Genomic DNA, 20,445 nt, shown 5'->3' on the forward strand with positions numbered 1-20,445 from the left:
GCAGAGCGCTTTGCTTTGCTTTTCTTCGGTGCCAGATTTCCTCGCCTGCTGCTGGAGACCCTGGGAACTCCATGTCTGTGTGATCTGGGCCCTGCCCGTCCTTTGGAGCAACTTGGTTTCAGCTTCAGTACTTGGAAGCAAATGCTGTGCGTGCAGTGAGAGTGAGAGGCTGCAGGGCAGGCTGGTTGTGGGGCAGCTGATAAAGATGCTGGGCTGACCACAGGAGAGGATCTGCCCCCAGGTCGGTGCCCTTGCAAGGAAAACCAACAGCATGACCTCTGTTTGCAGCCCTCACTGGCTCCTTTGTCCTCAGCCTTCAGAAAACCAAACAAAGCCCTGCCTTCCAGGGCCCCAGGAGAGTTTTGGGTCCCTTTGTTTAACAAAAAGTATCCAGTCTGTACTTGCAGGAGGCCATCTGAACATGTGAATATACAGAAAAAGAAACAAACTAGCTTGAGGACATCTTGATTAACAACTTTGTGGGTACCAGTTACTCGTTTTAAACGATTCATTTTGTGATACCTTTCGCTGACTTGAACCCTTCCTCCTGTGTGTAAAACCTTCACATAGTGAGCACAGGCAGAGCTGAAGGCCTCCCTGAACTGGAGACCTGCTCAGCAATGTCTGGATGCTTTTGGTTAAAACATTTGGGCTAGTAAGAGGAGTTTGTGTGAGAAACCTTTATTTTTTTCAGGTAGTAGAGACCAAAACAAGTCCATAGGGGATGTGTACAGTCAGAGTCCTGTCCTGGACTCATTGCAGACACAACCACGGGATGGCTGAGGTGGGAAGGGAGCTCTGGGCCCACCTGGTCCCGGCCCCGCTCCAGCAGGGCCACCCAGAGCAGGGTGCCCAGGCCCACGTCCAGGTGGCTTTTGGAGCTCCCCAAGGAGGAGCCCCCACAGCCTCTGGGCAGCCTGTGCCAGGGCTCCAGCACCCACACGGCACAGCCGTGCTGCCTGGGGTTTCGAGGGAACCTCTCGTGTCCCACTTCGGGCCCAAATCCAGGCCCTCTGCAACCTCTCCCCGCTCCTCGAGCGTTACTGGGCCTGTGTGCCTGTCCTGGTGGCCTTTGCTGTTATCTCGATCTCAAGCTGTGCTTTCTAAATTGCAGGGAAATAACGTATTTTGTGGTTAATGATTAAGACGTTCTTCTGGGAACCGTGACTTTGCTTGGAGGCATGGGGTTTGCTTGCTAACATATGTTTAAAACCAGATGTCAAGGGCACTCTCTGGAAGGCGCCTGCGGGCACGCGTTTAATGTGGGTTTTGACCCAAATCTACAAGTCTTTCTCTCTCTCACTTAAGGAAGGGATCAGTTCTCTTCCTATGGGTGAGAACAAGGTGTCTGCAGACTGCTTGCTGAGGGTGTTTTCTCAAAATCCCACCATCTTTTGTATATCTTGGGGAAGCGGCTGCGTTAAGAACAGGTTTGTGCCATGCAGGTCTCTGGAGGGAACCAGACTGGCCAGAGGGACTAGAGCTGTCTCCAAAACATCAGCACCTGTGCAGGAAGCCTTAAAAAAAAAAAAAAAAAAAGAAATAAAAGGGAAAGAAAGAAAGAAAGGAAGAAGAAAAGAAAGAAGAAAAGAAAAGAAAAGAAAAGAAAAGAAAAGAAAAGAAAAGAAAAGAAAAGAAAAGAAAAGAAAAGAAAAGAAAAGAAAAGAAAAGAAAAGAAAAGAAAAGAAAAGAAAAGAAAAGAAAAGAAAAGAAAAGAAAAGAAAAGAAAAGAAAAGAAAAGAAAAGAAAAGAAAAGAAAAGAAAAGAAAAGAAAAGAAAAGAAAAGAAAAGAAAAGAAAAGAAAAAAGTTAACCTTTCCCCATCTGGATACCCAGATGAAAGAGCCTAATCTTAAGTAAACAAAGTGCAACAATTACCTGACCTGGGCAACAAGCAGTCTGGGGCAGCAGAGGCGTATATAGATTTCTAAAAACGTTACTGCAAGCAAAGGTCTTTACACAGCTGGCAGCGAGACGTGGGCGCCGCTGGGGCTTGCAATTTCTCTGGAAACAAGTTTAAGCAGAATCCCCATCACCAGTCCCCGGAGCAGCGGGGGGAAACGTGTTGCAGACAGGGCTGAGCTGAGCCTCAGAGAGGGGTCTTGGGCAGATGTAGCACGCTCAGCCCCCGAGCAGCGACTTCCAGCTGGGCCATGGCAAGCACCGCGTGTTTCTGAAGAGCAGAACCTATTTTACAAAAGGGGGTTTCACAATCCATGAGGACATGTGCAGGCTACTGGATAGTCTGAATCTGGCATCTGGTCAGCCGGGTTTTATTTCAATTTGCATTTTAGAAACTCCTTAGGCATGGGAGGGCCCGTGAAACATTTCTCCATTATCCAAGTGCTTCAGGAAAACGATATCCAGAGCTCTGTTTCCATGATGTCACCTGGGGAGCATGTTGTCCCATTTCGTGCCTGCTTGGGGGGGATGGATAAGCCTTTGTCCTTGTTTTAAAAATGGAGCTGTGGTGGTGGGAGAAAGGACCTGATTTTTAGGAAATATTGCAAAGGGAGGTGGGTTCCACTGGCAGGCTTTGTGACATTAGAGGGTGACATTAGGGCTGATCTTGAAGCACCGTTCTCAAACCAGGGATGGAAAGAAGCCTCCTTTTCCTGGAGGGGGTTTCCAGGGGAGGGTTTTTCAGAAGGGGAAATCCAGAAGCAATGACATTGCTCTGTCTCCTTGTCGGCTTTCAGCTGCCCAGGCCCCGGGTGGCTGCCGTACTGCAGTAAGGCAGTGCAAACACAGAATCGCTGCACCCCACACAAGTATTAGGGCAGGCAGCAAACTTCCATGGGCTCTCTTTGGCTGGTTCATAATCCCAACTTTCCCTAAGCCATCAACATCTTGCTTCAGCAGCTCCCCCACCCATGTGGCCACCTATCTCTGCTTTACGTCCCCGTCCTGGCCACCATCCCGCAGCTGCTGGTGTAGCAGGAACCTTGTGTACACACGGGGCATGCTGCAGCCCACACCAGCTGGATCCTTTCCAGGACTCTCCTTATCGATACCTGTTAATGCTCACTTAAATGTATTTTTCCAGCTGTCAGTCTTGCTGAGCTAAAAAAAAAAAAAAAAATCAGATTGCTGCCCTTGGAGATAAGGCTTGTGGATGGATTTGCAGACTTCTTTGGGGCTGGAATAAGAGAAATTCAAAATGCATTTGGTTTGCTGAGCTGCTGGGGGAAGAAATGAATCCAGCGGGGTCCCTGTGTCCAGCAGTGTGTGCAGAAAAAGTGCAAGGTGCCCCAGGGAGACCTGTCCCATGAGTGAGAAACTTGGTTGTCATTCCATTCACAAAATCTGCTGAATTCAGTGTCCGCAGGGTTGCCATGGCGAGGACGGAGCTGCTATTTTTGACTCATAGTGCTGCGATTGTCCGGGGACCACGGCAATCCTCCGCGAGAGGCTGTCCCCAGCCGGTGCTGTGCTCTGAAGCTGGGGTTATTGTCCCCTGGAGATAAGATAAGAGCCCCCCCCCTTTATGTACTAGGAATTACCTCAAGTGTTAAAAAGACATCACTAAGCCTTCAGACATCTTTTGTCTCTGTGCTGGGTGCTTAAAATTGAATTACGAGGTTTGGCAGCCCAAATTTTATTCATTGCTCTGAAAAGAGTTCAAGCAAATTGTGTTCGGTTGCCAGACCATCCCTGTAGGAGCAGAACTGGCTGCAGGAGAGGGCAACAGGAGGGTTCATTTCCAAGGCTCAGAGTTTCTCCTAGGGCTACAGGCTGAGTGAAGCAACGTCTTTGCCTCTCATCAAAGAACAAATTTAAGGCTGCACTTGGCTGAATCACTTGTACCTGAAGGAGCCTCTCCCTAGAGTCTCATTTGGCCCCATGTAACATTTCCTCCTTTTGCTTGCACCTCTTCCTCCCCCTGCCTCAGCCCCCACACATGCACCTTGTTTGCAGCGTTCTTTTTCCTGCCGCATCCGCGTCGTGACAGCAGCCAGACACGGATCGCGTTTGCTGAATTCAGGAATTCCGCTCCGGTTCCGCTGCTCCCCGGCCAGAGGATGCTCTGTGTTTGTTGCTTGAACTCTCTGTGCTCCATGCAGGGAGCCCAGAGCCAGAAAGCCTGGCACAGCCCCGGCTGGAGGGGTGCCAGAGGCACGGGGGAAGGCTTTCCCCTGCGTCAGTGGGGAAGGGAAGAGCCCGAAACGAGCCTGAGAGCCAAGCAAGCACCCCAAGCAAAAGCCAGATCCCAGAGGGGCTCGGCAGCTGGGCACCCAGAGCCACACAGAAACAAAGGGCTTGTGGAGGTGCCCAGTTTAATGCTGGTGGGTGCTCAGACCCCTGAGTGAAGGCTTGTGCTTGTCCTGTGCGCGGTGCCGGAGCAAGGTGGACCAAATGCATTGCCGTTAGCCCCTGCACCAAAGTGCAAGGCTTCCAACCCCCAAAATGACTTTGCCTGGCTGGCGGCTGTTCTCCATGGCCAAATCCATGAGCAGCTGATATTATTTTTAGTTCCCAGCAGCCCCACCTCGGGCGCAGGGTCACGGCACTCTCTCAAGGAGAAAGATGCTCCCTCCCCAGCCGCCGCGTCCCAAACACGTGCCAGGGAGAGCTCGCGGGGCTGTGCATGGTGCCCGTGGGGACAAACCCCAAAGGTGCTGGGGGCTGCTGTCCCCGAGGACCATGAGACCAAGGGGACAGGACAGGCAGCGGCCAGCACAGGCACTTCCGACTGCTTTGGCAACGGGAGCACTTAATTCTTTGTCACCCTGGTAACGATGCCCTGAGAGCAGCGGAGAGGAAACAGCAGATGTTGTGCTCTCAATTATTTTCCCTCAAACTCCGGCAAGCAGGTGCAGGTGTCCTTGGCCTTCCCTCCCGAGGTATTTATTGTGCCTGGCCGCCTCCGCAGATCTGTGTCAGCTCCCTGCACGATGCTCTGCCAGGCAGGACATGCCCTGCCAGCGCTCCCAGCCTTGCAGCGTGTGAGCATCCTGCCCACACGGGAGGCACTGCTCATTTCTGCGAGGTGTCCTGCCCAATAACTCATTTTTTAAATACAGCTAAGGTCCCCGGGAGCTTGTACAGGCTGGTGGGGCACTGTTCCCCACAGGCACAGGGGGTGTGAGGACACTGCGTGTCCCACTGGCTGCCCTGGGCTTGGTGGGACTTTGGGAAGCATCAGCGTGATGTTGTCTGAAGCCCTGCTCAGGCACATTAACCACTTGGGGTGCAGGGCCATAAAAGGGCTGTGGTGGTTTAACCCGGCTGGCAGCTGAACACCACACAGCCGTTCGCTCACCCTCCCCCCTCCCTCTCTGGGATGGGGGAGAGAAACGGGAAAGTGAAGCCGGTGAGTTGAGATAAAGACAGTTTATTAAGACAGGAATATAATAATAACAATAATAATAATAATAGTGATAATGGTAATAGTATTAACAATAATAATGTGTAAGAAAACAAGTGATGCACAATGCAATTGCTCACCACCCGCTGACCGATGCCCAGCCTATCCCCGAGCAGCCAGCCCCCCACCCCGGCCAGCCACCCCTATATATTGTTTAGCATGACGTCAGATGGTATGGAATACCCCTTTGGCCAGTTTGGGTCAGCTGTCCTGGGTCTGTCCCCTCCCAGCTCCTGCTGCACCCCCAGCCTGCTCGCTGGCAGGACAGAGCGAGAAGCCGAAAAGTCCTTGGCCTGGTGTAAACACTGCTCTGCAACAATTAAAACATCAGCATGTTATCAGCGCTCTTCTCATCCTAATCCAAAACATAGCACCCTACCAGCTACTAGGAGGGAAAATTAACTCTGTCCTAACTGGAACCAGGACAGATATCCACCCCTTATTCCATACCATTTATGTCATGCTCAGGTTACACTCTTTCCAACACACAGCTACTTGCACATATTGTAGTATTTACTCTGTCAGAGGGAAATTTCTTACCAAGGAAGCAAAAAGACTGGAAAAAAAAAAAGAAAAGAAAAAAAAAGGAGTATTTCCAAGTAATTAAGATCTCTCTTCGAATTCAGAAGAAATGCAAGCAAGTGAAATCCCTGGCGCTTTGTGCTGCTATTGTCTGTATCAGTGCTGCTTTTGGGATGTTCGCCGTCACTTCGTGTTTTGTGGGACTGTCCCTCCTCAGGAACTTGTGCGTCACGAACACTTCTCCTTTCAGTTCAGCAGGGAATTCTGCTCCGATCCCAAGAACGCTGTGATGTCTGTAATTTCCATGGGTAGGCTGGAGAAGCTGTGCAAGGACCCAAGCCTGTGGTTAACGCTCAGAGTCCTGCTAACACAGGCACACCCAAACCAGTCAAATTGCCAACAGCCAGGATGAGCAATTGCACAGAAATAAATCTCCAATTCATTTTAATAGCTCCAAATCTGAAGTTGCTGGAGGCTAATTATAGAAGCTTTGACAGTTCAAGGATTAAAATTATCTTAATAGTTTAACAGTATAAACACACTGACTCATTGCACTGACAGTCTCCTAAGCGGTGTGTTCACCTGTGAGCTAGAGGCTGATTTATTTGTTCCAGGTTGGCCTTGAGATGGGGAAAGTAAGTGAACGATATGGCTCTGCTGTTTGACAGTGCTTTGCTCTGGTGATGTTTTTCTGGCAGGATTTGCAGAGCTATTTGCTCACCTGTATCCACGCCTGTACATCTTTATTTGTATAATGTATACATTCATATGGAAGTAGTATCTCTTTATTTATAAGCCACCTTTTTCTTCCTCAATTTGTAGCCGCTTGGGCCGGTCAGACCTGCTGGCCACGTGCGCTCAGTAATTGCTTGCAAGGGCAGCACAACTAAAGGTCTGTGCTGCAACCTTTCAGGGCAAACAAACACGAGAGGAGCTGTGCAAGGGTTGGTGGCTGCAGGACAGCAGCACCAGCACATCCTCCTCTCCTTTTCTGCTGGCCTCATTTCACTTGCTTCCCACACCACGTAAGCCGTTGTGACCTAAATTACCATTATTTTTTTTTGGTCGCACTGTGTGCAAAAACACATTTAACAGCTTTCTCATAAGGTGACATCTTACGTGTCTTGTGACTGGAGCAGAGGTAGGATTTTTGAGGACTGTCGCTAAGAAAAAAACGTAAGAAAGGGAAAGCTGGAGCTCCAACCCACACCTGCCTGCAGGCAGGCAGGGAGGATGGCTGCTGCCATCCATGTGAGGGAATGTGCCACCTTGAAAGCCTGGGAGATCAGTCAGAAGGACATGCTAGGAGTGTAGGAAATGACAAATGGGTCTCGTCTTATCAGACCAGGACAGGGAGACAGGTGGAATGTTAAGCCGTGACTCTTCCTCCCCATCCCCTTTTTCCTCTTGTCCACCCAAAGCAGTGAGCACCTCAGGGCAGCCATTATTTCCTTCCATAGGCGCAAACCTTCTCCAGCCCAAGGTGCTGCTAAAACCCTGCTGCTATATTAAATATGATACGGGACCAGCAGAGATGAAGAACCTTCTCCCTGCCAGGAGCAGCAGCACGGAGTGGGAGGGAGCCAAACAAGGAAGAGATCATTACTTCTGTCTTATCGACAGTTCCAGGCTCTGACCCATCTTTTAGCTATGCCTGCCGTGAGCATTGCTTGTTTGTCTTCGTGAAAGACAACTTGGCCAGCTTCAGCATGAGGAACCGGTGCTCCTCTAAACGAGGAGAGGGTGCCACTTAGCTACGGGCTGCTGGATGGACTTTTTCACGAGGTCCCAGTGGTCGGACGCTTCCCTCGCTCTGCTCTTCCCCACTGCGGCCTGTCCGATGAGGTGCCTGGGGTCAGAGCCCACTTGGTAAATGGAGACAAGCACGGTGCAGTCCCACGCTGGAGGCTCAGGCATGTGGAACAGAAAAGTCTCGTTGAAAATGATGAGCGGTGTGTGGGCCCGCGGCCTGGATTTCTGGTGCTTCTGTCTGTGGCGCCTGCAGGAAACATCGATCCTCGCATATACATCTGGGAGGGAAAGAGAAAGGGAAAGAGAGGTGCCTGGGAGCACTGCAGCATCTGTCTCTGTCTCGGTTGGCTTCAGCAATGCTGGAAATCAGACCACTTGGCCAAGGCAATCGCATCTCAATAGGTAGGTAGCTAGTAGGACCTATGTGATCCTCACCATCCTGCAAAGGCAGAGCACGATTGGCAAGGACCACCTCTGAGTAGTTCTGCAGTTGTGTAACAAGCTCTGAAGTCAGTAGGAACAGGACGATGGAGGAAAGCTTACTTTTATTAGTCCTACAAATGCTTATGCTAAACCCAACACCTGCAGCAAAGCTCGGAATGGAACAACAGATAGGAGCCTTTGCAATTGCTTTAACTGCATTTAATTAGTGAAATGGAAAAGTGTGGCTTTAGAGGTTCAGAAAAGAGATCTTCTGAGCACGTAAGGCCGTGGGAAGAGTTCAGCCCAGGCTGTGGGAACAGTTCAGCCCAGGAGACAGCAGCCCGGGGATATCAAAGTCTCCTGTGCTTCTCTCAGTCCCAAGGGGTTACCTTGGGAATACAGCGAAGAGGGAGAGCAGGACACAAAGTGAGGCAAAGCAAAGAGCTGCCTGCCTTCGTGCTGTTCATGTGCTGAGAGCTACAGAGGGAAAACAGCTTCCTGGTCTTCCTCCAACTCACTGCTTGGTGCAGGAGAGAAATCCACATAAGACAAGGGGCCAAAATCTGAAGTGTGGCTGAGTCGGGCTGGTTGCCTGAATCAAATGTTGGGTTATAGGAAAAAAAGGTGGCTCTACCTCAGCCTTTTCAGGGCAAGGAGCTGTTTACAGCTTATCTACAATGCAGAGCATCTCTAAGGCTGCTCTCAGGTGTCATCTCATTGTGGAGATGGAAGGATGATAGCAATGCTCTGGTTACAGCCCCGAGGAGCAACGTAGTACCTCTGCACTTCCTTCACCCCAGGGCATCCTCAAGAGGAAAAGCAAATTGGCTCCATACTGAGGGCAACAGCACTGTAATGAAATCCAGTTTTTGGGTTTCTGCAGAGCAGAGAAAGGGAATTCAAGTCTTGTGATGGAGGGAAGAGGATGAAAGGCGCTGCCCGAAAGAAGTAGCTGGGTGTTTCATTAGTGCGATGGGCCTTGGGGGCTGATTCAGCAGCACTTTTCTGCCAAGGCTGGGGTGTGATGGGCATGAAAGGGACCTGCTTCTCCAACACCCCCACGCTCCTCTGTGTGGGTGAGATAAAGGTAGCGGGCAGCAGAACAGAGAGGAGCAACAAGCCCAGCCAACAGCGGATATAAAAACCTTACTCTTACCTGCAGTGCTGCGAGGGGGGGTCGTCTTCGCCTTGAGCAGCCCGACCTCTATCCTCTGAGAGATGGGAAGGCACTTCAGCGACACGAGCACTTCTCCCACGATGTCCTGTGGAGGGCAGAAGGGCATGCAGTGAGCAGCCAGTGCAACAATCTGCTGCCACCGGGACCACACACCAAACTTTCTGCAGCTCACCAGGGTGCTCTTAGTGGCCCATCAACCGAGGCTGCAGGACCACCGCAGCATTCTGGCCATACCCTGATTTTCAGCATTTTATTGAGACTGACTTTTAGTTTGTTAACTTTCAGCAATTGCCAGCATCGGTTCTTTATTTGTTCGGTGTAGCAGTTTCTCTTTCTCCTGGTGAGGAACAAGAGAGCTCCTGCTCTCCTTCAGCTGGATTACCTAGGTGCAATTCTGAGTCTTCAGGCTCACCAAACCCAGACTGGTTTGTTAGCGAGCATCACGGAGCATCAGTACCCTAACCATCACTTAGCAGAGTTAAACAAGCTGCTCTGGGCTATAGGAAAGAGGCTTTCAGCTCTCTCTTGTTCCTAGGGGCAGTGAGAGATGAGGTACTACTGTACAGACCACATCTGTGCTGATTTTATGGTACTAAAGTACTAATTCTTATGGTACCACAGTGTTTTTTTTCCAGAGGGCCACGGGAAACGCTAGAGGCTGCAGACTGTGACATTTTGGGGTGCTGTGAGAAGCAGGACTGCAACTAAATTCATGTTGCTCACATTTTGCACCAAGTTCCCGTGTATAAGCAACAAATCAATGTTTCTTACACAGTTAATTGTTCCAGTTGCTGGACTTGGGATGCCACTTTTTCTCTGTTACATTATGCACTGCTGTTGTTAGCAACCATTTAAAATACACAGCTATCATTTAAAAACCATTATTAATTCTTTACTGGAACACATCACGTGTTTTCCTTTTGGACCATCAGTCTCTAAACAAACCAAATGGCCACCAGCGCAATGCAGAGACTCTTGTCTCTGTGGGTGGAGAAGGGAAAAGGTGCTGCAACATAAGCCTGGTCATCAATACGCCTCAGTCCTTCCCTGGAGATCTCACCTTTAAGAGGCAATTTGAAACTCCACGCCCCCAGCCTTCCTGCAGAGCCTACCTGAGCAGAGTGCTGGGAGCAGAAGGGGTCTGTTACCACCTGCATCCCACGGATGGATCCCAGGGATGCAGGGATGAGATTTTCCATTAATAAAACTAACGGGTGGCTGTACTGACGTGCAGCTCCCTGGCACTGTGTGGGCACACTGGGTAAGGCCATGTGTTAGTCATTAATTACCTTTGTGGTCTTCTGCAGCTCTGCACACACAGCCAGGCTTCGGGAAGCCTTCAGCTCCCTTAGGGCAACCCTGACTTCCCCCAGCGCAGCGTTTCTGGAGTATTTGTCAAACCGTTGAACCTGTGGGAGAGAGGAAAAAGGCATGTCCAACGGGTGAGGTGTGGGACGGAGCTGTGCCACAACATCCACGTGGCCCACACCTCCTTCAAGGGATCTGCCCGTTTCCACATGTCTCCATTCTCACTGGTGGGCACCAGGTTTTGGGAGCCAGGCTGTCCTGATAGCAAAAGATGCTCATGGCAAGAAGATGCAGAAGATGCATCCATTCAGATGCAGTAGTACCACGCGAAGCAATGTTTCCACCTCTGCTAATGGCCTGGCCCCTCTGGCCTTGCTGAATCCTGCCCTCGCTCTGTGCAAGATTTGCTCCCTCCCAGCTGGCCGGGTGGTTGCTGGAATCCCCTTGCACAAGAGCGTGTCTTCTGACAGCTGCCCACACTTGCTCCGGGCCAGCTCGGGACCTTTTCTGCATGTGCTCACACGTGGCTTCAGTACTGATTTGTGCCTGCCCTCCGCAGCTGTTCCCCAGCAGTTTGCTCTCCGGCATGCAGCCGTTTCCCAGCTCTGCTCTGAGCTCCCAGGCTTCACTGCTTGCTTCCCTCTTGGGAGCACGGTCACAGTGTGTGGCCATGGCTTTGCACACACATTTTATGCAGGTGTGTTTTAGTTTTCAAACGAAATCACTTAAAACTGCTGCCTGATGTGGAACAGATTTACTGCTGTCGCTTTGTCACACTCAGAGCCTATAGCTCAATGTCAGTGCATGAATCTGCCAGGGTCTGGAAGGGAGCAGCGTGAAACCACTTCAGCAGCTAGCAGTCTTGCTCCCCTGAGGTCTCTTGCAGCTCCACCTCCGTCTCTCCTTCCACCTCTTGCTCTGCCTGCACAGCCCAGCTCTCCTCTTTGTGCTGTGCTCCTGCCCTTCCGCTGCAGCCAAGTCAAGCTGTTGCTTTGCTGCGGTGGTTTCCTTTGATAAACCCGCCAAGTGCTTTTTGCTTGTGAAAGTGGCACTCAAAAACTGAACGAGGAGTAAACAAAACTGGGACAGGAAAATGTAATGGCCAAATCAGAGGGGCTTTGAAGTAATGTGAGTCTGGACATTAGTCAGGGAACATGAGATCTGCAGCAACACGTGGGGATCACCATTCACATTCAGACCTACAGTCTGTCTAGCCCACTGATGTCTTTTGAAGCGGAAATTGCTGGCTGGTTGCACCTCAAGCCAACACCTCCAGACCTGTGAGCTTGTCCCAGCTCTGGTTTGTCTTTTCTCTGCTGCTTGTGAGACTCCAGATTTTGGGGTGATCCACTTCCCTCTGCCTCCAGCTGAACTCCTGGGCTCCATGGAATAAAGTGGAAAAAGGAAGAAAGCACAAAGACTTCATCTTCCTGCCCCAGCTCACTGCTGGCTCGTGTCTGACTGCTGGCTTGTGGAGAGAACAGTGGGACTGGCTGGGAGATGTCCTGTCTGCTGTGGATTTCACTGGTGATGGCTTTGCTGCTGTCCCCTCAGCATGCATTTCAGGTACACCCCAGTGTATAGGGTGTCTCACAGCTATCTGTTGCCAAGGCACATTTAAAATCCCTGGGCATTCATGGCTACACTGCAGCGTTATCAAGGCAGACCTGAACTGGCTCTAAGTGAGGCAAGTCCGAAGCTGTCAAACCACAGTAAGAAAGAGTTAGGTAGAAGAGGTTTCAGGCTGCATCTGCTCACCATGTTATCCCCACCAGCTACCTCTGCCCTGCCAGCACTGGGGGATATCCCTCAGCTCAGGGGGCAGCCACACGTTTACCCCAGGCCCCAGCCTCTAAGCCATACCCTACTGCAGGACCATGCATCCCAGGGGATTTCTGCAGGGAATGGCTGTGACAAAGGACAAGAGAATACAAGCAAATACAGATTTCAGGGAAATCAAACCATCCCTACAGCCTTAAAATGTCCAAGAAACCAGTCAGGCACCCGTTTGAAAGCCAAAGTGTTTAGGGTCTCCAGGCTTTCTGACCCTTCTGTCTGTCAGTGCCACATGTTATTGGTGACCTTGGTCCTATTTCCGTCGCCAAAGAGCCAACGTCTCAGCTGGCTGTAGTCCAAGAGGACCTGGTGAATGAGTCTGGAGAGTTACCAACCCCTTTTTTTGTTCCTCTGAGGGATAAGAGATGGAGACACCTCAAGAGGCCAGCGGTCAAGGCAATGCTCTATGCCTGCTACCAGAGCTAGCGCCCCAGCCCACCTCCAGCTTCAGAGTGCTCTTCTCCACCTCGGCGTCCCGCAGGGAGCAGACAAAATGGTCCCCGAAGGCCGGCCTGCTGCAGCTCTTCACCACCCGGCTTCTCCACTCCTGGACCACGCACTGGAGCCCGGGGATGCGGGACGGGACCTCCTGCAGCAGTCGGGCCCGGACAGCAGACCCGGTATGCCCACGGCCTGGCAGCCCCCATGCCTCGAGGCCGCTCACGAGCAGCTCACATCGCTCTCTGCGGTAGAGGAGAGAGAACTTCAGTTTGCCCCGGGAGCTGGGCAGGGGTCCCCCATCATTGCTCGGGTCTTCGGAGGTGCTGCAGGAGGGGCAGAAATGTGGCTCGTCCGGCCCTGCTTGTAACTCCGTCATCTAAGGAAAATGAGGACAAGAGGAAGAGAGAGAGATGGGTCTTTTAAAGTGTGTTGGTGTTGAATTTTCTTCTTTTTCCTACAATGGTAGGCACAGAAGGTGTGCTGATACCTAGTGCTTTTGCTCGTGCAGTCATGCCAGCGTCTGACAGGCCAGCTCCCTGGCATAGCACAGCCTCTTGGGCTGGTTCAGACCACGGGAAGAAAGAGGTCGAAGAAGCTTTGCTGCTCTCAGGATCTGCATTCGAGCTCCTGCTCCCCCCAGGTACTGCTCTGCAAACATCCTCTGCTGGGATCTGTGCCACGGGGGCCTCTCTGGGGCATCCCCAGCAGCTTCAAAGTGTTCTTTGCTTTCATTTTCTCTGCAAATGAGCGCCGTTGATGTGACGCTGAGCACCCTGCATGGTGGAGCCCAACAGCCACGCTGCACCAGCGAGAGCACGGGCATCAGCGCAGCCGCCTGGCTGTGCAGGATGGCCACTCTTTTAGCATTTTTCCCTTCTCGCCATGCTTTTTTCTCCAGTGAGAGACGAGCAGCTGCAGCCCTGCGATAGCCATTTTGTACTCAGCAGCTGCTGATGGTATTTTGGGGCTGTTGCTGAGCAGGCTCTCGGCTGGCTGCAGAGCCGTCTGCGCCCGCCTCACTTCTGCTCCGCTTCCTGCTCTGCAGCGAGGCCTGGCCAGCTGCGGGGAGGTCAGCAGGAACTTGAGGAATTCGTTTTATTGGAAACCACATCCCTCCCATAACAGAGGCACAGGCTGGAAGTGGGGAAGAAAGCGGGTTGTGGGGGAGGGAGAGGGGATGGGAAAGGCCCGCGATTGCTTCTTCAAGAAAACCGGATAAATTCTGGATGAAGGAGAAGCAAGGAGAAGTGAAAATTCCGATCGAGTGAGGTTTTTCACCAGTTTCCCCAGAAATGGCACTTGCGGGTTTCTTCACTTCCCTCAGTGACAGACTCCATGAGCTCTGCGACTGCCCCAAAAACACCTGAAGTAGCTGCAAAGGTCCCTGCTGCACACTGCGACACCTACCTCCTATGTCTTGCTTGCAGCCTGCAGAGCTGGAGCATCTCCTAGCAGCCCTACTTAGGAGATGTCTAAATCTGAATTTGTCACCCAAAACTCACCCAGGGCACTCCCAGTACCCGCTGGGAGGCTGAGGGACGATGACACACATGGCCTGAGTGCACGGGGGCTGTGGGCAGACTGCAGTACCCATAAAACAACCTCACTGGGGTCCTCGTGTGTCAGTGCTTTGCTTCTTTTGCTCCCCCCCTTTCCTCCTGTGTATCTCCGGGACTGTCTGGTCCTGCCTGGGAAACAGGGGCAAGCGGGCTCATGGCCCTGACACAGGTCTGGCCCTGGCACCCCATATGAAGAGTTGTTATTTAAGTGAAAGAGCAGTATTTTGCTTCCTCCGTTCCTTTCAGCTGGAGACATTCTCTCTTTATACGTTTTCTTGCCACAGGGTTTTGCATCTTGTTTTCTAGCAGAGTTGAGAGGCTGTCAGTCAGCCCACCTCTTGACCCTGTGGGGTTTCTGCCAACAATGATGGCTCTTGACCTTGCCCTAGCATCAACGTACTTGCCTTGAAATCCGCATTGCTCGTCTTAGAGGTGTCAAGCAGGAGAGGTGGCATCTTCTTCCCCCAAAAGCCATTCTCTGCCTTTATCCTCACCCTGTCTTCACTGTGGTATTTCTTCTCTGTGGGAATACAGAAAAGCCAAGTAAGTGATGTCCAGCTTGGAGATGGTGATGTTTGGAGGCTGAAAGTCTGAGGATGGGATTTTTATTTGGGAGTTTCTGAAAGTCTTTAGGGAGACCAGAGTTTAAAAAATCCCATCTCTGGAAATCAGGGCCTTTAGATGGGATACCCCAAAAGCTGGGTACAGGTAGAAGGACAACGGATCCTACAGCCTGTCTTGACCTCTCCTCCCTCAGGGACCACGTTGTCACCAGCAAGGCCTTGTTAGTGGGACCTGCTGAAGGGTACCATGCTAATGCTACCATCGCGTGGGTGCTGGCACCGACCTCCTGGTGTGAACGACCTGTATTTTAGACTTTTGGGGACAGCCTTGCAACATGCTTACAATAAAAATGCAGCTTGGAGATGTCGAGCAAGCTGTGCTCAGATGGCACTTGGCCTGATGCTCCCAGACAAGAGAAGGGGGGTGGGCCACGCTCAGTAACATGGCTTGTGACACCGTGCAGCTGGGAAAGGAAGGGGAGGATTGGATTTTTTATCATTTCTCTTTTGTAAAAGCCATCCAAGCAGAGAGGGATTGCTGAGGCTGGGAGACAGGAGGCCGAGGAGAGCTGGAATGAGAGCGAGGAAGAGCTGGTGAACCTGGCATCACCTGGGGCCTGTGATAACAGATGGGCTTGGAGGGACAGAAGCCGTGCATACATTTCTGGCCTGGTGAAGAAGCAGCTGGTTTCCTGGCAGAGCAAGGCTACAACAACTGTATTTGCAGGGTATGCTTGTGGGGTCCTGAAACGTGTGCCCCATTTGTCTCCTTACAGGCAACAGCCAGGAGAGGTGGCCTGCCCCAGCTCCACGTCATGTCAGCAAGAGGGACCTGGTCCCTTGCCTGCCTCGGGTCAGGGCACCTTGGGCATGGTGCGTGGCACAGTGACTGTGACAGAAATGCTTGCAGTTGGAAGCATAAAAACTGAGGACATAGCTGTTAGCGAAGCCATGCTCAGCTCCCGCATCTGGTCCAGGATGGAAGTTGCTTTTTGAGAGGAAAAGGTAGCAGAAACAGGCCCATGGTGGCTGCTGAGCACTGTTGCCCAATACTTACTTTTTCTAGCCCTGTGGCGTTTCTGGAGTTGACACACCTGGCAAGCTAAGATGGTCAGGGCCACCAGGAGCAAGAGGATGGCTATTGCCAAGATCCCGTACTTCCAGGTGTTGGAAAAGGGCAGCTGTAAGCTGTGCAAGGTGAGCGTGATGGAGCTGTCCTCTGTCATGCCTTGTTCCTCTGAGAGAGAGAGAAAGAAGAAAGGGGTCAGCATTGCTAGCACTGCCTCGCCGTGTTGTACGACCCAAGCAGGATGCAGGCTGGGAAGGAAAAGGTCTGTATTCAAGTCATATATAAACTGCAGCTTAGGCCCATACACACAGAATTAATCAGTCATGTTGCTGGCCATGCAATATTATTTACGCGTGTTTGTGCTCGCTGGATCACTGCTGCATCATCACGGATCTGTACTCATCATTGCCACACAGGCAGGCTTCTGCTGGATTTCACTGCTTTTGGCCAGAGCAATTGACAAAGCAGCTCACAGTCTTCCAAGATGAAAGACTGCTGGAAATGTGCCACACCTGCGATTTCCCTGCAAGCTTCTTTTCAGCCTGCTTCCTTGCCCTCCATATACCACTGCTGCCTCCTACCGTTGGAGAGAGACACTTCATCAGGGAGTGGAGTGATAGGACAAGGGGAAATGGCTTTAGACTAAAAGAAGGTAGTTTTAGATTAGCTATAAGGAAGACATTCTTACTCAGAGGGTGGTGAGGGACTGACACAGGTTGCCCAGAGAAGCTGTGGCTGCCCCATCCTTGGAAGTGCTCAAGACCAGGTTGGATGGGGCTTTGGGCAGCCTGGTGTGGGGGGGTCGGAATTAGATGACCTTTAAGGTCCCTTCCAACCCAAAACACTCTGTGACCCTAGGATTCAGTTACTGTCCCTTCTGCTTATTGCCTTCTGACAGTGCCTGGCAAGAAGATGCTTGGGGAGAGCGCATGAGAACATGCTAAGTCCCTGTAATGGGAGCCAAGGGAAGGCCTCTGTTTGGAAATTTGAAGAAAGGGATCTGAAGAGTTTGTCATCTGTCCCTAGAAGTAACCTGACAGTCCTAGGAAGAAGAAGAGGCTTAGTTTGGACTTCCATCTCTGTCCCTTTGCTCCAAGAGAAAAGATGGCAGTGGTCCATTAGGCTATGGCTCGCCATAGCCTTTCATCCTGCTTAGCCTAAGTAACCAGTCCTCTTAGGGTAAATATCCTTTAAGAGCATTATCATCCTTCTCAGGAGAAGGTTGAATCCATCTGGAGAGGAGCAGGGATGAGTGCTCCCTCCCCCTAGGCCTTTACACCCATTCACAATAGAGCTCTGGTTAGGAACAGCACGTGGTGGTGGTGGTTTTTTCTTTTTTTCTTTCTTTTTTTTTCATGATTACTTAAGATGAGATTAGGACACTAATCTTTGCAGGGAGCAAACATTTCACCCAACTCTAGCAAACAAGAGCAGCCAAGAAACAGAGCCCAGCTTCAGATGAGGTCTGTTCCAAGAAATTACTGCTGGTTTACGCAGCCCAAAGCAAGCTTGAAAGCAGGAATCAGTTTAGTGAAACTTCCTGCACAGAATCCCTAAATGTGCGTGATTTCTTCACCTCAGAAGATGTTGCTGTTCATACCAGCTATTTTCTTCTATGATTTCTCATCACTGACTGTGTTATCTGTACCTTTGTTGCAGGACCATGTGCAGCTGCTGGGGTATATGCTCTGTATAACGTACCCCATCCACCTCCACTGGAGATGAAGGAGTAGAAATGAACGGGAAGTGACTGGCAGAGACATCCTTGTGTGGGTGAGAGCTAAATCTCAGTCTAAATAAACACTTCCCTGAAAAAAAAAAAATGGACTAAGGGGAGCCTTTAAAACTGGCTGAGAAATTTAACTCACTGCTAACCTGCAACAAGTTGTTGTGCCATAAAAATGCTCAAAGAATCACAGGCAGGCTGAAGGGCAGTTCTATGGCATCCAGAGGAATTCACCTATAGTATAACCCTCAGGAAGAGCATAGCATGAAGGTAAAAGAACCTGTAGTTTAACAGGCAAACAATTGCATATATCCATTAGTCCTGATTCTGCACTGCAGACCCAGAGACCTTAAAGCTTGTGGCTGGCTGTCATTCACCTGAGAGGTTTCTTATTTTTAAAACCTGCATCTGAATTATGTGGCAGGAAAGCAGCTATTTAAGTAAAAGCAGCGAGGCTGAATGTCTCCTGAACCATCACACTCAGCCTAGGACTCCTGGAACTTGCTCCAAATCAGCTTCACCTTTCAAGGTCTGCTGCGAGCTGCCCCAGCACTGCTGGGTGAGTTAGGCCAACCCCAAAAATGTGCACGGCCGCTCTGCCATCACACAGATGGGGCAGGACAGGCCCGGCGTGGCACGTCCATCGCCCTGTCCCATGTCCCCCTCATGTAAATCTGGCTGTCACTCGTTCCTTGTCATGTGGATGGCAGCCTCCAGCAGGCCAGGTGCTCCCCACACAAAGAAGAGGATCCCATCCCCAGCTCCTCCCAGGTGCCTAACTCAACACTGGGTGACTTAAACAAAAATCATACCTTCAGAAACGGCTTAAAAGCGGGTCTCTGGGAGCCCTCTGAGAGCCTGCACGCCACCAGCACACAGCAAGATCGGTTTGTTATTCTAGAAAAACAAGGTCCCACCCTGCTCAGCAAGACGGGAGCCAATATTGACGAAGCCGGTTCGGAACAGGGCGTACGTGTGGAACAATGCAATGGCAAGGCCGCCGCTCGGTTAACTCCACAAGAGCTGCAGAGGGATGGGGTTTTGGGTGCCCGCTTGGCAAATCTGGCCGTGAGGGTCACCGCATGAGGTGCTCTGTGCTGAGAAACCCTGCAGCTCCCTGGCAGGTCCTAAGCAGGGCGTGAAGGGGAAAGGCTGAGCTTCTGGGCTCTGGGAGGGGAGCTTTTGTAACCCTCTGCTGCTCTTGGCGAAATCATAAAACCATGGCAAATACTGGCCAGTAATCCCGAGTCACATGTGAATGCAAGCCCCCAGAAAACATGGGATAGGTGAGTGGAATAAGAATACATGCTCTTCATCTGTTTTTGCTGTGCAGTTGTTTTTTTTTTAACTCTTCTTCCTTTACCCAAAGCAATAGGATTTTTTTTTTTTTTTTGGCCCAAGTCTGTCCTGTGGATGTCGGGGCTGTTGCAGCTGGATACCAGGATGCAGCTGGATGGGAAGTCTTTGCACACACTACTGGAGCTAGATCCATAGACACCTGAAAGGTAGGAAGGGTTTTCTCCTTCAGGATTAAGAGGGAGGTGCCAAGTTACGTGGCAATTAGAGGGCCAAGAATTGAGGAGGAAGACGAGGAAGGAGGTAGAACAGCATCCTCCAGGGCTTTCCTTCCTCCCTCACCTGGTTCTCATTCCTTGTCCCATCTGGACTTGAGGGCTTGGATCAGTCCTGTTTGGTCTTTCCAGTCAGGAACTCTGCTCTCTCTCCATCAAGTCGCCCAAATCCAGCCAGATTTCTTCCCCCAGAGCATTTGTTAGCAGCCACTAGCCCACCCCGTTGGGATTACAGCTGTAAACCCTGCTGGGATTACAGCTATCTTTGATCCCTGCAGTTAGGAGATGTGGCTGCATCCTTGCTTGCAGCATGTCTACTTTAGATTTGCTTTGCAAGCTGCGGCAGGGAAGGGGGGAATGGATCCCCTGGGAGTCTGCTGTGAAGACAGCAGCATCTCCCCCCTGCTGCAAGGGCTGAACAAGATAGCCCTTTCTCCTCGTTGTGGGAGGTGCTGAGGAGTAAACTCTTTGGTGCTTTCTATTCTAGTGATCCCCGAGTGCAGCCTCGCTCCTTGAGTTGTGGTTGCTGCACATTACTGATGAGCTGAGGCATCAACCCCAGCTACGAGGAGCTCAGTTAGCCACGGCACACCTCGAAGTGACGGCAGGCAGGCAATTCTTCCCAGCCAATTACAGCGTGGCCTGGGGAGTGCTTCTGCACCCTTTGCATCATCTGCAAAGCGTAATTAGGGTCTCAGCTAAGCGTCTAAATGAAGTGTGAAACAAGGCAAAAACAATGCATATCATGTAAAGAAGTTAGGCTGGGGAAAGCTGGCTTTGCAGAAAGTCTGTCCCAACACCTTTTGGTTCTTGGGGTGTGATGGCCCCCGGCGAGGCAGGAGAAAGCCAGCAGCACCAGAGGGTTTGCACAAGTGGCTTGTGGGGTGCAAAGAGGGGCTGTTCTGGTTCTGTATTGCCCCCTGTGGGAAAAGATAACAGAAATATATATATATATATTTTTTCTGTGCAAAAAGAGGATTCGGGCAAGACATAAAACTCCCTTTCAAATTATTTTAGTAGAGGAGAAGCTCTGGAGAGTTGAAATTGCTGTTAGCATCCGTGTTGTTCAGAGGGGGTACCTGGGGCCCTGTTGTGCTCCATCCCCTTCTCCAAAAGCTCCCGCAGCCTGGG

At 51.1% G+C, this 20,445-nt stretch overlaps 1 protein-coding gene across 3 annotated transcripts; it reads right to left on the reverse strand.

Annotated features, from left to right (window-relative positions):
* Positions 1-1,548: 1,548 nt before the first annotated feature.
* LOC310900175 (synaptotagmin-6-like) lies at positions 1,549-19,041 on the reverse strand. Of its 3 annotated transcripts, none has more exons than XM_083837688.1 (7): positions 16,369-18,527; positions 16,006-16,185; positions 14,790-14,905; positions 12,825-13,202; positions 10,531-10,650; positions 9,221-9,326; positions 1,551-7,919 (listed from the first exon to the last, which is right to left on the reverse strand). In XM_083837688.1, exons 2-7 carry the CDS (start codon positions 16,172-16,174, stop codon positions 7,618-7,620), a joined length of 1,191 nt encoding a protein of 396 aa, XP_083693814.1. In that variant the 5' UTR covers positions 16,175-16,185; positions 16,369-18,527; the 3' UTR covers positions 1,551-7,617. The 3 variants fall into 3 exon arrangements, with proteins under 3 accessions (XP_083693815.1, XP_083693814.1, XP_083693813.1); XM_083837687.1 differs by lacking the exon at positions 16,369-18,527 and adding an exon at positions 18,556-19,041 and having other exon boundaries at positions 5,496-7,919; XM_083837689.1 differs by lacking the exons at positions 16,006-16,185; positions 16,369-18,527 and having other exon boundaries at positions 1,549-7,919; positions 14,786-14,905.
* Positions 19,042-20,445: the final 1,404 nt, after the last annotated feature.

This window comes from Anser anser (genome assembly GCF_964211835.1).
Source record: "Anser anser genome assembly, chromosome: 5".
NCBI classification, from domain to species: domain Eukaryota; kingdom Metazoa; phylum Chordata; class Aves; order Anseriformes; family Anatidae; genus Anser; species Anser anser.